Below are 17864 nucleotides of genomic sequence, written 5' to 3'. Positions count from 1 at the left end.
GAAAGCACATGAACTCCACATGGCTCTATAGCTGCTGTGACATGTATCATTCCCAAATGCTGATCATATTATGTGAGGATGTGTTTATATAGGTACATATGATATGATGTCAGAACGAATATAGCTGAACTTAGACTTTCTCTAAACTTTTGAATGCACATGAACAAATGTTCTGTTAAATATTCATTGCACAGCCTGTTTTTCTCCAGCAGGATGAATAACCAAAAAAGAAAAAAGAAAAGAAATGTCTGTATCTGAACCATAAAGCATCCACTAAACAGTCCTCTTCATCTTACTGTTCACATTTTGACATCATTAGACCAAAATGACAAATGACAAGTTGTTGAGACATTTCTATTTTATGTTTACCCACTACTTTTGTTAGATTTTGTTTCTATAAATAGTTTAAAACATAGGAATCACTGTTGCATAATTCTCCTTAAATACCCAACATGTTTACATTTTCTTTAAATTCCACCCAAAAGTTGAGGATCCCTAACTTTTTGTGAGAAGTGTATTTATGTATATATACCAGGGCTGTGCATGTTAACGCTCTAATGCATTAACACAATAATTAATTTACATCAACAATTGTTTTATCATGTAATAAAGTTTTTTAGTCTTCTTTATACACATACAGACAATCCACAGGTCACAGGAGGGGGGGTGGGAGTGTACTGGCTCGGGATGGCCGGTCATCATGCGTTTGGGCTGTTGAGAGCATCTATGAATGGACTGTTGCAGCACTCACATGAATCCATGTTGGTTAAAGTCTGTTCAACAGGGTCGTTGAATCATTGCTTCTTTCCAAACTGGGAAACATATATACACTCGATAAAAACTCGTTCCTTATGTACTGTGCTCATTTCACAGAGTTACTTAGAGAAAAATGTTGAATTGTATGAGCTGAATATTTGCACAAGTTTGAGGTCATAAACTTTTTTTCTCTTGAAACATCAATTCCTCCCTCATATTATAGAAGTGCTGAGAAACGAATCCTGCTTTTTGTCTGTTACAGCAGGGAGACACACCTGATCGGATATTGTTCCCTCTGGTCAGAAACAAGCCAGGTTCACACAGCAGTGAAGTTCATACTGCTGACTTTTAACAAAAAAATCTGGAAATTTTGATCAATCTTTGTCATATATATTTTATTTTATTACAATAGTGTTTAAGTTGAGATGTACAATAAATATTTGAACTGCTGTGTAAAGGAACACATCTTGTTTAAAGCATCTTTCAGCCAAAAGTTATTGCAATTTTTTCATATAGAGGTATTCTTACAGTATTCTATAGAGCATGTCTTCGTGAATGGTAGCAGTGATTAATGGTTGTCAGACTCAATAAGCACTACAACAGCCCTATGGCACTACAGCAAAACCAGTCAAGAGGGATTAAAATAAAACAAAAATTCTCAGTTTTGTGAGATTCATTAATTGAAAGGCATTTTTTTGCAACAGATTGGCTCTCTATGCTTTTTATTTATTTATTTATTTTTTAAACGCAGCTTAAGTTAAATCTGTAAGATTTCTAAAGCCTCTAATTCCTTCCTTCCTCAGTGGTCCAAAACAATAAGCACTTCCAGCAGTAGAGCCTCTTGAGTTGAACTGATCCTGTGAACCACATTGTTGTTGCTAGCCAATTTTGGGAGGGATTGGTCATCTTGAAAAGGACCCTGATCATAGTTCTGTGAAAGTATAATTTCCACCTGTTGTTTTATGACATCACATCAATTTGTTGGCATTTTTGTTGTTGCTGAATGTCACTGATTAGCATTATATAAATAAATGAGCATTCTTAAAATACTCTAGAGACGTGGGATATTTACACCCATCGGAAACAGTCCAAATAAGACTTCTTGCTTAATTTGTGTCATTTTGTTTAAAATTCTGGAGATCAGCAAGGGATAGCATACTCTGGCTAGAGGAAATTCTTCCTAGAGACTTTGTATAAACTATCTGTTTGGTCTCTAAAACCACTTTATTGCACAGTGCATTGACAGCAAATAATGGACTCTTACCTCCTTCTACCTGGTTAACAAGTTAGCCTTCCATACTATTTTGCAGTTGCACTGTTTCTGGGCTTAGTGTTCAAGTTAATTTTGACTGGTTTAGTTAAAAACAACCAATGTATAATCAGTGGAAAGGATAGGATCAAATTTTTTGTGGTTTCTTTTGTAGTTTCTTCTTAGGTTTTATCCAAAAAACGTGATGATGTCAGCTGAATATGGAAAGTAACCAAATATTTGCAAATAGTATAGAATATTGTTAAAAAAACACTTGATTTTTAACCTGTGTTTCCATCAAATGTTAAGCTACTATTTCTCAAATACCTTTTTTGAGTGATTTTTCTGTGCACATTTCATAAGGAAGCCACATTTTAGTACCCATAATGTGTTATTTTGGTTTGTGCTCTCTTAGGAGGTGGCTGTTGCTTTTACTATAGCTTCATTGAGCTTTACTAGAGATCTCACAACCTCTTGGTTCAGCTGAACATAAATTAATATTGATTTTTAGTTGTACTCTAGCATAGCAGCTTTGGTGGCCAAATAACTAACAGTAACCTTCTTATTATAAGTGGAAGGAGAGGCAGTCAGGGCAACATATAAAGACAGACGATAAGAGAAAGAAAGATGTATTACTCCTCTGTTCTTTAGAAACGGCTGCATATTTTTTAGATGGCTCTCTGTTTCTGTTTAACCTGTTGATGTGACATTAGTGATATGGCAATTTTGTGTTTTACTCAGCTGTTCTTCTGTTCTGTCCTTTATCTACTAACTTTGTAAATCACATGCTGCCTGATGCTGGTTTCACTCCATGCAGCTCAGCAGTTGGATGCTTGTTAATTGTTTTGCTGCTTGAACAGGGAAAAGGTTGTAAAGTGGTGAGAGCAGGCTGGAGACAAGGAAAGGGATGCATGTCAGAAATCAGAGGGACCCCTGCTGCTATGTCTGGATGCAGCAACGGCTGCACAGTGAGAAGAAAAAAGGAAGGAGAGAGGGGGCAGAGTTGTGTCTTTCTGGCTGTGATGCGCTGTGCAGTCTGCTCTAGGTGCCCCACTGTCAGCCCAAGATTGATGGATAGGGCTGTGTATCGCACATAACATCAATTCTGTCCTGCTTTCTCTTTCATTCTGAGCCTCACTCCCTCATCACTCCTCCCTTCCCTTCTCTCTCCCGCTCACCTCCCTCTCCCTCCCCTCCTGCTGCTGCTCCAGGTCCCTCGCTGGTCCCTTTCTTCCGTATTAGTTTCCAAAAGGCATCTTTAATGCTGACAGAGAGCACGCTGTGAGGCAGCAAGAAAGCGAGGCAGGCGGATTTCTATCTTTGTGACAGCCTTTCTTCCTGGCAGGCTGCGGGTAAGCTGGGAAACTGGACTGGACTGTGGTGTTCCGTGGAGGAGGTGGAGGTGCAGGGGGGAGAAGTGAGGGGCAAACTGGACAGATGGAGGACGGTATCCAGCACTTGGGACACTGCATGGTTGACATGAAGGAGCTCAGCGCCAACCCTGAAGGACTGAGCACTGCCGGTGAGCTGCCTGCTCTGTGTTGTCTGTCTGGCTCTTAAACTGTCTCCTCAGTCCTTCCTGCTACAGTGTAACTCTGTACCTCCCTGTATGTTCTAAGATATATTGTCCTCTGTGCCCTACTGATTCTATAAATGCATGTTCATTTGAAACCTGGTTTTGATTTTCACTCTGTTCACTCATGAAGAGGTTTTGTCTCTCTCAGTGAGTGCATGTTTGACATAGTAAAAGCAAAGGGTGGAGATATTGGCAAAATGTGAGATGGGAAATATTCTAAAATGCATGATGATTCAAACCAAAGTGACAGAGTTAAGTGTCATATCTTGATGACTCACACCCTATTGTTGCAGGTATTACTAAAAAATTATAATCACACATGTAAAAGAAAAGCAACGCTGAAAAAATTGTGCCAAAATCTCAGTTCGAGATCTCTGGTGTTTAGTGGACAATTTTTTCTAATGTCAAATCCATATATCATAAATTCAGTATTCCCACAAGGTAATCCAGCTAATCCATTTTAAACTCACTTGCCCGCCTTACTGCAGGTATTTAATTAAATGGTTTTGCGATGTGTGTGAATTATAATTAAAAATAGTTTTTCTTTTTTGTTGTGTCTATGCATGTAGTTAATAATGTTACAGAAATCTGCTTTATCTTGTTATGGATAAAAAAAAATTAATTGATTTTGCAAAAAAAAAAAAAAAAAAAAAAAAAACCCTAAAAACATGTTTGCTTAAATGTTTACGTTTAAAAAGTCTGCATCTGTTCTTATTGTGCATGGCTGTTTCTGTGTTTCTTCGTGCATGTTCATTTGCACTTTTACTGCAGTTCTATGCCATGTATCTTAAATTTATTGGCATTAATGAGTCACTGAGACGTGCTGCTCATTACTACAAAAGAAAGCTGAAGAGATTATCCAAATCAATGATTCAACTGAGTCTGCTCTTCAAATTTAATACCTGTCTAAAGCACGGCCTCTGCATGCAGAGCCACTAAGTACATGCAGGTTTAAAACCACCATCTCCTCCATGGGAATAAATAAATAGAGATCCGCAAAGAAAAGGAGAAATTATAAACCATGAAGACTTGTGTGCTTTACATCAATTATATGGATGACTGACAGAACATAGATGCTCATGTGTATAACATCTCCAATGGTTACACACATGCAAACACAACAAATCAACAAACCTGTCACCCAGAGTCTCACACACAAACACACACACTGTTAAAGCAGTCAACCCTCTAGTCCAAGTTGGTGAACTGAAACCTTTTATTTTTACTTTTTTAAAATTCAGATATGTATTTTTTATTTTTAGTGTGTTCAAAGAATGATATACAAGAAACCGTTGCATGCTTCAGGATTGGAAGTGAGCTATGGAGTTGAACTGAAATGAAAGAAACTTGAGTTCAACTGACTTGTTTGTGTCAAAATCCTATTTTTTGCGTATTTCAAGTTTTTTATTAGAAAAATCAGACAGAAAAGGATTTAAAAAATCCTCAGTTATTACTGTCATCATATTACCTTTTTATATTGCAAAATAATTTTAAAATTTTTAACTTTTCTTGAACTAAAAAGCTTAAGACAAATGAAAATAGATTTGATGAATAAATTCACACTAAACAACGTAAATGTAACTGATAACATGAACAATCAGCTGTTTCTGGAGAATAACCATGGTCGATACTCACTGATGTGAAGGAATAATAACTTACCTTACTGAAACAAATTCCTGCAATGCTTCCTCATATGTTTTTGTCTTTTTCCTAAAATCTTTGTTTCTGGCTACCCTGTTATGACAGCCATAACCTGTAGGCTACTGTCAGGTTATAGTTAATGGTTAAATTTTACATGAAACTGCACTTCAATGTTTGCTTTAAATTAATTTTAACATTAGATGGAGATTGTTTTCAGCTCAGGTGCAGTGTATATAATCCAATCCAGTGTATTTTTCCCTTTGATTTTCCAACATTTTTTTTCTTCAATGCTAAAACTAGTAGTTCAGGATTGAGAGAAGAACAGTGTTTGAGTCATGAAACATTGAAATTATACATATTTGTTAGGGGTGTTAAATTAGAGGTCATTTTTAATGTTAAAAAATGATCACCAGCTATGTAAATAACTCCAGGTTTTCCTGCAGAATTTATCATTGAGCAGTAAGTATAGTCAGGTCAGTGGCAGATTCTGCAGGTACAAATTGGTTGATTGAACTCAAATTCAACTGGAGTTTGCACACCATTTAAACAATGTATTAACTATCACAAATTATTTGGTTGAGCAGTGTTAGTGGCTTGTACTTCTGACATCACTGAGGCAAAAACAAAACTGAATGCCTAAAGCTGACGCTGTTCACCGTGCATCGCCAAATATAGAGTCTGAAAGTAATTTGAATCTCATATGAACTAACAATTATCTGTAGCACACTAATTAAGAGGTCACAATGCACCTCTGGCTCTCATTAGAGTACAACAGCACAAAATAAAGACATCACAAATATCACACCATATTCATCCACAACTCAGTTACTACTCGACAAGGTCAAAGGTAGTTACAGTATTTAATGCCCAATTTATTGCTAAAGATTTATGGTCTCATACTGTGGTTAAGTGCGCTGGCTTTGGTAACACAATACCATACAAACAATAGAGCCATGGTAAAAGATACATCCATATATATATATATATATATATATATATATATATATATATATATATATATATATATATATATATATATATATATATATATATATATATATATCACTGATGAAAAATTAGGTAAAGTAAATAAACAATTCCAGCTTACTTACAAAAGCATCCTTTGTTATTTCATGTGCCATCAACTACTAAAAGTACTTTTATTCCCATTTAATATATTAATTTTCATTGTGCTCTGCTGTTTTAATTTAACATTAAACTTTAATGTGCCACTACTGAACTTTGGCATATTTTTACCCTAACTCTAACCCTCTAACGAAGGCTATTATAGCATCTGTCTTACATCGTCTCTGCTCTGAGCTCTCACCAACCAGTTAAAATGAGTTCAATGTTCACTTCTGTTTAATCTCTTGCTCTGTCACTTTCTCTCCTTCTTTTTCTGGGTCCTGGGTTTCTTTGCTCAGTCAGCCATGGTGTGCTTCCAAAACGGCCAATTTGTTGCTATCCAGTTGCTGGCGTGTGACACAGTGCCGTAAAACAAAACACAGCTGTCACGTGATGCTCTGGGCTGGACTACAAAATAGTAAGGTGTAGTTTCTCAGCTTTGGCATACTGAAGGATAATGACAATATCTACTTTAAACAAATGTTAAGAACTGTATCAAACTGCATTGAAACTTAACAAATTGCCCATGGTTGTTTCTCTACCTAAAGGTATTGAGATATGTTTCCAGTTGTCTTGCAAATAGGAGAGAAACACTCGTAATATCTGTGGTTTCTAAGAATTTAAAACACTAATACATTACTCTGGTTTCCAGTCTGTGAAGAGACACTGCACCAAATTAACATAAAAAGTTTTATAGTTGATATCTGACAGGTGTGGGAGTGTGAGACTAATGAGAAACACTTCATTGTACTTGCCTTTTATTTTTCTTTACTGTCCTGAAAAACAAAAGGGCAGGATAAGCCACGTAATTACTATGTACGGCACAGAAGACAGGCTGACAACCCTGCATTACCAGTTGCAGGTAAAACGGTTTATGTTCTCATTTTAATAGAGACTGAAGTGGGACTGAACTAGCTGCTGCTCTGTGATTAAGGTGGGACTGAAATGGCATTTTACAAAGTGTAAAACATAAGAAGAGATATTATGTTGTTTTAGATATTGACTAATCAAACCATGAAATGCATACAGAAATGTAGATTTTTCACCTACAGCTGCAGCCTAAAATTGATGGAATTCTAATTGTGCTGTGTTTGGCGTGACAGTGCTATTGTGTAGCCAACTGTCTCACTCTGTGCCCTTGTTAACCCGCCACACTACATCTCTCATTGGAGTGACAGTCAAGACCTCCTCAGCACCTCCAACTGATTCACAACACTTCATTAAATGCTGGCAACAAAACCATCTGTCCCCTCTCAATCTCCCACAGCAGTAATGTGAGGATAACTCACTCTCCCATTCAGTATCACTTGTCCTAATGGGATGCCTGTCTGTGCAAACATCAATCGAGTTAGAGATATGTTAGCCAGGCTCATGAGTGAATCATCAGAAAGGATGTTCAGGTGTTGTGTGGGAATTTTAAATACAGGTGCAAGAGGAAGTTTGAGGTTGGACAAAAGTAGTTTGGAAGAAGAAAGGTTGTAGTCAGTGTGCATGTGTTTGTGTGCAGATGTAGGGAGGATGAGTGGAGCTGGTGACTTGGGTGGAATAGTTTATTTAGAGAATACTATTTATATCTCTGAGATATCAAAGCCCACAGTGAGCCAGCCTCAAAAGTAAATTATTTATAACACCTCAAAATCCAAAAAGAATATAATATTCAGAAAATGATCAGAATTTGTTAGATATGGGCTTTTGTGTGTAATATCTATTCATGAGGAGGATATGCAGAAGTGATCAGAAGTGTGTACTATGTACTACACCGCATGGCAGTTTATTAGAGCTCCTTTTGGAAATCTCTTTATTTTTTTTTATTATTTTTTTTTTTTTAGGCAAGCAGTGTTTTGGAGCTTTCCACAATTATTGTTTTATTTTTTTCTTGTGCAGTCAGGAGTAAGCAGCAATCATCTGTATAATCTACCGCCCAACAGCCTCTACTTCCATCCCCACCTCCCATTCCCAGGGTCAGCTACATGCTTGTGAATGGTTATCTTGTTGTACATTGGGTGAGGAAGCAGAGCAACAAGAGGAGAAGAGGGTTAAATGATCATCTGCAAGATGGACAATTTAAGTCCCTGTACATTAATTAACTTAGTCAGTCCAGAGAAATGACCTACTCTGCTCACATCCTTATAAATTATCCTCTCCGCTCCCTTCAGCATGCCTTTCCCCCCACTGGTACCACCCGCAGACAAGGGGCTGATAGATTGGAGGTACAGTGGGGCTGTGCTGTTATTTCTGGAGCCAGATGAAACTGCAGTATAGCAGGCGGGTACACCTCATTTGCTTTGGGCCCCTCCGAGAGTTACATCTGCATGTGCTGCCTGCCTTCCTGCTGCGTTGTTGAGCTCATTACCATATTCATAATGCTAGCGGATATCGATTATAAATACCACACCTGAGCCACTTTTCTGCACATATTTGTCTACCTTGGAGCTGAGACTATCATGCACGCAAATGAGCTATGATTTAGATAGGCATTACAGGTGGTTTACCACTCTCCATGTAATGTCTATTTATTGTGATAAGACTTTGTGTTGTTGTGTGTCAGTCAGACTTTCACCATAAATTAATGACATGCAGCATATCCAATGCTTCAGGACAAGAACAGGGCCATAAAGTGCAAAATGCAAATAAAATTAAACTGTAATGATTTGCAAATAATCAAAACTCTGTCTTTAATTAAAACTAGACAGCATATTAAATATTAAAACTGATATTCTTTTCAAATTTGAAGTCAACAAATGGAAAAATTGAATAGTGGTCTGTTTGCTATGGCATTGCTTTACCACTTCATTTAACATCCCTCCAACCATCACTAATTTAAAATGTGAAACACTGTCACATTCCTGTATGGCTGCGCAAATGTTCAAGGCCTAGTTTGTCATATTTGTCTATATATGTTAAGCAGGATATGTCTTTGACTTCATGCAGACCAATTGACAACTAGAGCCATGCTTTTGTGATAGAAGCAGGATTATTATTGTCTTGCTGAAATAAGCAAGGTCTTCTCTGAAGAGATCATCTGAATAGCAGTAATCAGTTTTTCACTACTCCGTACTTCATCCTAAATTAGCTCAGATCAAGTAAATGTGGTAACATACTTTATATGTGGGTTTGTTTTTTATTTATTTATTTATTTTTTTGTTTTTTTGTTTTTAAGTGTGGACATTTTAACATGCATTTGTGGATATGGCTTCATACTGTGTTTCCTGACAGTGTGTTCCTGAGCTTGTGTAGTAATCTCCACCAAAGAATCACATCTAATATCCAAAGCAGTGCTTATCACAATCATACTGGTTTTGATAATGGTTGCTTGGCAAAGTTGCCTGTTATGTGTAATGACTGTAGTGGGTCATTCTTTAAATTAGGTGCTGTAGTGTTGTGTGCTTCTTTTCCTCTGCTCACATAGAAACTTTCAAAGACCAACAGTTGTCCTGGAAAATGATTGCTCAAAGCCATTTTAAATGTTTAAGACAAGAAATTAAAGTATTTAAATTGCAGTATTTTACTGTTACGTTTAGAAAATCTGGAAATCATTGTTGTTTGTTTTTATTTAGGTTTTACACAGCATTTTGGAAATGCATGTTCATAACAAATGCTGTCTTCAGGTTGCATATAAAATTTGCCAGTAATCTTCATAATCAGATAGTGAAGTCATGCAATTGTGCTTTAGCTTCCAGAGCCATGCTGAACACTAAGATGTTATTATGTCAGTCTTTGTTCTCCAAGAGGCAGCGTAAACTGAGTTGACTGTTTTATAAACAAAGCATCTGGCAAGATCCTTTTATAAATACTTGACAGTCTGCCTGAAATCTGTGCTGTAAAATGCAGACAGCTGTATATTCCAGTCCTCCTCTTGCTTCTCTGTCAACATCCACTTACTTTGCAGCGTGTCTCATGATCAGTATCCCAAACTCGTATCAGGCTTAGATTAAGCTTTACTCCTTATCTTTAATAATGTCTGCAATGACGAGCACTGCCACCTGCTTTCCACCACTCAAGATGAGTTGATAGGTATGACAGATGGGGTTCTGCAAAGTAACTAGGCTGTCCAAGTAAGAGTCCCTTATGATAATGTGGCACCAGAGGTGGGACCAAACAGCTGGCTTTGTCTCAGCCCACCTAACTAAAGGGCTCTCTGTTGCCACCACACAACACAACATCCTGGCTTATTAAAGTTTAATATGCTCTTAACAAGGAAGACTTACTTGTGACAACAAGATGAGACATGACCCCTGAGGAGTGGGATGATGAGAGTAATGTGAAAACCGGATCGTGACACAGAATATTTATTTACATACGTAATTGGCCTATTTGGGTAAACGTGCGTGTATGTTTTTAATCGCCCGTGCTCTTCAATTATTGTGCTCTTGATTAATGAGATGTTTACTATACTTGTATGCATAACAGATATTGCGCTAAGTTTGCATAAGCCTGTTTATTCAAATGCAGCCTGCTCTGACAAGCATGCCGGCACCATTCTGTACATGAAAAAAACAACAGCAATTCAGCTTTCATGCACAACATTGTCAACATAGTTGGTGAATTTAAAATGTATTATTTTATTAAGTTGCTGTGATTTATTGACCTAAGTAGGCTTAATAGCAAGTTATTAATGTTTTCATAATGTTGTGATTTTTGTATTATATTATAAGCCTGTGTAGTATTCTTCATTGTGCATGAATTAGAATAAGCTTTACAATAAAATTAATTAAAAGACAAAAGAAAGAAAATGTTCATCCATCAAGTGTCCGTGCAGTTGTGGGCAGCACCTTATTTATCTCCTGAAAGCAAAGCACAAAGACACGCTGTACAGTAAACAGCACAGCCTGATGACATCCTTAGATGCAAAAAGCTTCACAAACAAACTGACCTAACTTGACACACAGTTAAAACTGCCAACAAAGGATTGTGACTCAGTCATTATAAGTAGATCATTTTAAATCTTTGTAAATGGTCCACATTTGATAAAATGTCCATTACCTGACTCTCATACATCAGTGCACACCAGGTATCTGTGGATCTGTGTCCCATTAACAGAGTTGATGAGCCTTATAGAGGCCAGTTGTATCCAGGCAGAAAGAGCAAAACAAGATTAAGTGGTTTAGGGCCTCTCTGCGTCTTTCACCATCTTGCAGGTGTGTCATCTGTTTGGGGCTTGGACTGGTGAAGTGATGAATGAGAGACAGCTCTTTGACAGATGATAGAAGCAGTCACTCCTCTACTCATCATTTTGCTGTGAGGCCTGAAGGATAAAGCATACCCAGAAACTATTGTTGTCTCACTGTCAAAGTTTGCAGCATTTTTGCATAATCTAAATGAAGACTTTTTGGAGCCTGTCATGTTCCTAGCACGTTTAAACAATGTTTCTCTGTAATCTCATGGTATCTGATTCAGTTACTTACTGTACTTTATATTCAGTCTGTGATTATTGATTTACAATGAAGGAACGCCTCTGCTTGATTAAAATGATTCAGTAGTGTTAGTGCTGTGGGGTGATGATTTAAATGCTTGAATAACACTGTTTAGTCATCAGGCTGTGGCTGGCTGGCTGTGTGAGCAGGATTCAAGACAACAAGATCAAGGCAGGAGTGCAGGCTGCAGAATGTGGCTGCATGCGAAGAGGGCTGAGAGTGAGGCAGGCAGACTGAGATGAGGAGTGGTTGGCGATATGTGGCTGGACAAGGCTGACAGGAGATAAAGCACATAGAGACGTGCGACTTTAAGCACATACACATAACAGGAATTTCAACAACATTAGGAACAGTAACTGACTTTGACTTTTTAGACATACTGTAGCACCAAATAGTGGAGCTGACAGTCTACCATGGAGTCGACAGCAGAGCCCGGTGTGTATACTGCAGAGGTTTGATGAATGATGTTTCTCAGGTGTAAGGACAGAGAGACCAGAGCATTATGCCTTGATTTACACACATACAGGACATGAGGGAAAAGACCAGGAGCAAAATGGTAGGTAGCATGAAGGGTGGGGGTGGGGGGGTCTGGGAAAAGGTTGAAAGGCATGGCTATTTCATCCATCAAGTTTCAGTTATTAAAAAAAAAAACTGTTTCAATTATTTAGAAGTATAAAAATATTCTTAGATTATATTTTTCATCATTTTCAATCACAGTTTTAATAGAATAGTTTTAACTCTGGGATACAGAACAAGTTATCTGTTAATTTTTTCAGTATCAAGTTACAACAACCATTTTATCTCAACTCCACTGTGTCTTGTTTTTTTCTGTCTCACAGGTGTGATTCTTACATCAAACCTTCATCAGGTTGAGTTCAGCCTCGGTAAGTTCTATTAAGTCAATAATTCATCTATCAAAATACTTTCGTCTGAAACCACTGAAAAATATGTCATGCTTCTCTCTTGGCATCTGTGCAAAAAATATCAGATAAAAGACAGACAGGCTTTTTTGCAGTTTACAAACATATCAAACCCTTCCTGTCTGGCTCAGAAAAAAAAACAAATGCAAAGTAGATATTAGTCCGACATATTGGACAATAAGTCCTGATATTACTTATGATTGAATTTCTTCAAAAGTCAGTCAGAATCAATGGTACTTCAGATGTACCGATTTTTTTCTCAGCTCTGACTGGCAATCCAAGTATGGTTAGAAAGGACAACAGATGCACCTCAGAGTTAAATTTGAGACAGAATAGCAAGAGGGAACATTTGAACTTTTTTTGAGAGGGCCTCATTAATTTTTAATGCTGCTAAGATATTGGAATGCTATTTAAACGTGACTCATTGTGGTTCAGGTTATGTTTCCCAAAGTGCTCATCCAAACCTAAATATTATTCCTCTTGTCTGACATTCAACACTGATGGCTTCAAATACTGCCTTTCTTCTGTGTTTTCTTCTTATCAAACACATACCCTTTTCGCAGGTTACTTGATGACATGACCATTAATTTTGTTCACACTATATAAATATGCTTACACTTGACAATCGTTGCTGACACTTAAAGTCTTGTTATTAACTAAGGAAAAAAATATGTGTACACAAAGAGAGAGAAATTATGTAGGTAAATTGTAACTGAGAAAGCATGAAATTGTACACAAAAATGTAATTAAAAAATGTAATTCTGTGGTTTATGAATGCACTGATTTTACTGTAGGTTGAAAGTTAGTTCATAGATAAAAAAAAAAAAGGTTGAATATAAATTATGTGTCAAAGGAGAAAAAAAGCTGACAGCTGATTAAGTACATTTTTGTATGTTTCTCTTACCTATCCTGTACCTGCGCATGGCTTGGGTTCTGGAACCAGTGTCCTTGATATGGGCTGGAACCCTCTTCCATTGTGAAGTTGCTCCTGGTGAGAGGCCCCAAACAGGTGTGGGCATACTCATTGCCCCCTGACTTGGTGCCTGTACGTTGAGGTTTAACCCAGTGGATAAGAGAGTGGCATCCCTCTGCCTTCGGGTGGGGCTGATGGGTCCTGACTGTTGTTTGTGCTTATGCACCAAACAACAGTTCAGACCACCCACCCTTTTTGGAGTCACCAAAGTCACTTACCTGGTGGCGAGTTGGCTCTGATGGTGGGGGAGGATGCCGGTTAGGCCTGGCAGACCCAATCATGTTGTGAGAGTCTGCTTGGGATGTTTGGCTGAGCCTCCTGTCAGAAAGTTTCAACTCCCATCTCTGACAGAGCTTCCACCATGTCCCAAGTGAGGCAGACAAATGGAGCTGGGGCCATAAGGTCGTCATTGCTTGTCGTGGTGGTAATCCCCAAACTCGTTGGTGGACACCAGCAGTGAGGGATGCTGTCAAGTTGAAAAAGTCATATTGAGCCTTTTTTTGCCTGTGGGACTCTGAAGGCAACTGACAGGTATCGGCAGGCTAACAGGAAAGCAGCTTTGGCCGTCGCTGAGTTAAAAACTCGGGCATGAGAGTTGTTCGGAGACACTGTGGAGAATAACTTCCAGATGGATTTGAGGACATTCTGGTCACCATCCGGTGGCTCAGGAGGGGAGAGCAGTGTTCCATCAACACCATGTAGGGTGGGGTTGGGGGCAGCTGACCTTGACTCTGGACGTTGTGGGTCAATGGAAGGAATACTTCAAAGACCTCCTCAATCCTACTGACACGTCTTCTGATGAGGAAGCAGAGTTTGGGGGCTCAGGGGTGGGCTCTCCAAGATCTGGGGCTGAGGTTGCCGAGATGGTTAAAAGGTCCTTGGTGGCAGGGCCCCGGGGTTAGACGAGGTTGACACATCTCTGCAGCATCGCTTGGACATCGGGGACAGGGTCTCTGGACTGGCAGACTGGGGTGGTGGTCCCCCTCTTCAAAAGGGGGACCGAAAGGTGTGCTCCAACTACAGGGGAATCACACTCTTCAGCTTCCCTGGTGAGGTCTATTCAACCACTTGAACATTGTTTAGGTGGTTTTGTTTACATTCTGTGTGTTTAGAAATCGTATACATATTTTATACTACTATATACAAGTGGTCAAAAAATAACAAAAGTGTTATTATTTAGTGTTATATTGTTTATTACTTAAAGTGTTAATCTATTTTGTACTGTGATATTATTTGTTCCTACTGTAAAATTTTGTTTTTGCTAATAATTTCTGGATTAAAAATAAATAAAACAGTTTTCTTTATGCAGAAAATATGTACCAAAATCAAACCCAAACCATGGCCCAGAAACAGAGGTATGGACCACACTGTGTGCTATCTGCACCCCTGTCCAATTACTGATGCAACAGTGGTCCGTAAACATTTCACAAAGTGGTGTGACACTGCATTCCTCTATACAGTTGTTTTCATATGCATAAGCACAAATAATTAGATTCATTTATTAGTATGAGAAAAAATGGTCTGTGTACACAAAAAAGTAGTCAAATGTATGATATTATGGGTGCTGTTCAGTACAGGTTCCTCTGCTTCTGCAGTTCCTTACTACTGTGCAGCAGCAGGGCTCTAACACTAAGATGTTGGACTAGCTCTTTAAAGCATATTACTGAAGAAGTGTATATATAAGTGTTTATAGTCAGCAGAATAGATGCTTTGAAAGGGCTTATATGCACATGCACACTCACATGCTGTAATGTGCTTCTGGGTCAGCTGTGCAGATGCTTTCAGTGCATGAGCTTGTAAACTGGTCTACAGGATATTAGAGGTACGTGAATAACTGTGATTTTCTCATTGCAGTCAGTCTTCTCAAAACAAGCATTTATGTTAGTTTTCTGCTCATTTTCTTTGGTTTCTTGTTGTCTGATTGGAGATAAACCAAGTCACAAGTGTTGCTGTCATGTTCAGTCCAGTGTAGTGTACATAGACTGTAACCTCACTATTAAAAAAACACAAAAGCTGAATTTTATTTTTAACCAAAAAATAATGAAGACTTTGATTAGCACTTGTCTTTAGCTGGACACTGTACCATAAATCAGTTGTGAATGCTTTTCTCTTATGGAGTTCTAAGTAAATTCATGTTGAAAAGGTGTTCAAAATTTAGGAGATTTAACAGTTATTTTTGTGCCTTGTTAGATAGAGTCTGCTGTGAAATTGTTAACTTTTTAGTTTTATGAACACTGAATTCTTTGTAAGCCACACCATTCAATCTATGTCAAAAGGTTTAGTTTCAGGAGAGCTGAGGTTTTTGTATCTTTCTTTTTACTCCTTCAAAAGTGGACTTAATTAAAAAAAAAAAAACAATCTTAAATATTTCTTAAAGCAGCACTACATAAGTTTCTGACCTTAAAACACTGGGCCTCTAGCTGGTTTTGATGGTACACTAATATTTATTATTTACTGGAGTAGTTTTTGCCCAGCAGCATCCCAGGGTTGAGAAACCGCACCACACATTTTTGTGTTCCAATCCCAACCACCACAAAATAGGAAACTGCACCAGATTTGACATCAACATTTTGTTTTACAGCACCTCACAACACACTAGAAACTAGATATCAACACATTGGCCATTTTTTCAGTCCACCATGGTTGAGTCATCAAAGAAACCTAAGAGGCCATTAATGGAGAAAAGAGAGAGAAAGTGACAAAGAAAGATATAAGACAAGACTCTACATGGAACAGACCTTTACTGGCTGGAGAGTGCTCAGCAAAGAAACATAACACAAGACGGATGTTGAATTATCTTCCATTAGGGGGCACCAAAGTACAAAAATCAGCTGAAGGTCAGTGTTCAGTGTTGCTTCAAGCGCAACATTATTAGATAATCTGAAACTATCCATTAAATTCTTATCCTCTGAAGGATAAGAAACATGAAATTAAAAAAATATTTCTGCTTTTTCTTTTTATATACTTTCTTATATTTCTGTCTCAAAAATGATGCAACATTCACATGTCAGGTCAAGTCAAATTTAATTATAAAGCACATTTAAAAACAACCTCAGTTGACCAAAGTGCTGTACAAAGCAAAGTAGATCAAATGGTAGGTTAGGGTTCCCACATGGCATCAACCTTAAAAAAAAAAATAATAATAAAAAAAGCTAATAAGTTGAATGACTTCTGAACAGCTTAAGTGGGAACTTTCAACTTCATTCCTGCTTAAATGACAAATACTCGGAATGTACTTCCCTCTGATTTGGGAGCTACTCCATGTATTTTCTTCTCTTCAATAAATAACCTTCAACTAATTGTATTTTTTTTTTTTTTAGAAATTTTGGGTTTGGTATCCCTTTGTCTATCATTCATTATAAATTGTCTAATGCAGATGCTTATGTGCACATTCATACAAACACACTTGCCATAATCTTCCTACACAGCAGAGTCCACTGACCCATTTGGTTGAAAAGTGAAAGGTATAAGACGCTTTTCTTGTGACGTAGAAAAGACCTTTATATAAAAATAGTCCTTCCACTGTCCATACCTGCATATTCCAATGCAGGGTTGCAGAGCCTATCCTGACGCAGTCAGCATTCCATCAGAAAGAGACAAGGGAATTTCACAATCCCCACATAACCTAGAGAGAACCCACAGATTTCTAAAACATGTGGATACACAAAACTGAACTGAGACTTGAACCAGCGACTCTATAACGATATTGCTAACCGATAAACCACCATGGTTTAGTGGACTAGCTGTGAAAGGTGAGGACATATTTTTTCACAACAAAGATATATATATATATATATATATATATATATATATATAGATAGATAGATAGATAGATAGAAAGAAATGACACAGTCTCTTAATTAATTAGATCTTTTTTTATCGAGTCTCACCTCTTGCTGCTATGGCTAAAATTTGCCTGTTTTTACTGTATTGTATCAACAGAACAAGCCAATGCTTACAAATATTTAGTGTTAACTGACCTTCCCTTGGGTAAATATTAGATTTCCAATGGTCAGTAAATGCAGCATGTAATGTACTTCTATATGTTGATCTAAATCATCTCTACCATGTTCTAGATCATAATTCAGAATTCATATATCATCATCTCACCAACTGTTTCCATTGTGATAGTATCTGTCATAAAAACCACCAGATGTGTGAAGTGAAAAAGCCAACATTGATGAAGAAACTGATAAAACTGATGATCTGG

General features: G+C 37.7%; 1 protein-coding gene across 2 annotated transcripts in view; it reads left to right on the top strand.

The window, feature by feature from the left end:
• Window positions 1-3271: 3271 nt before the first annotated feature.
• Window positions 3272-17864, top strand: part of inpp4b (inositol polyphosphate-4-phosphatase type II B) — a 174008-nt gene continuing 159415 nt past the window's right edge. Inside the window, exons 1-2 of one of the 2 annotated variants that reach the window (XM_041983757.1) lie at window positions 3272-3527; window positions 12601-12645. In XM_041983757.1, coding sequence (XP_041839691.1) covers window positions 3443-3527; window positions 12601-12645 — 130 coding nt within the window. In that variant the 5' untranslated portion in view covers window positions 3272-3442. The remainder of the gene's footprint in view (window positions 3528-12600; window positions 12646-17864) is intronic. The other variant, XM_041983758.1, reaches the window with a different exon arrangement.

This window comes from Melanotaenia boesemani, chromosome 4, assembly GCF_017639745.1.
Source record: "Melanotaenia boesemani isolate fMelBoe1 chromosome 4, fMelBoe1.pri, whole genome shotgun sequence".
NCBI classification, from domain to species: Eukaryota; Metazoa; Chordata; class Actinopteri; order Atheriniformes; family Melanotaeniidae; genus Melanotaenia; species Melanotaenia boesemani.
This window is presented reverse-complemented; position numbering and strand designations above follow the sequence as displayed.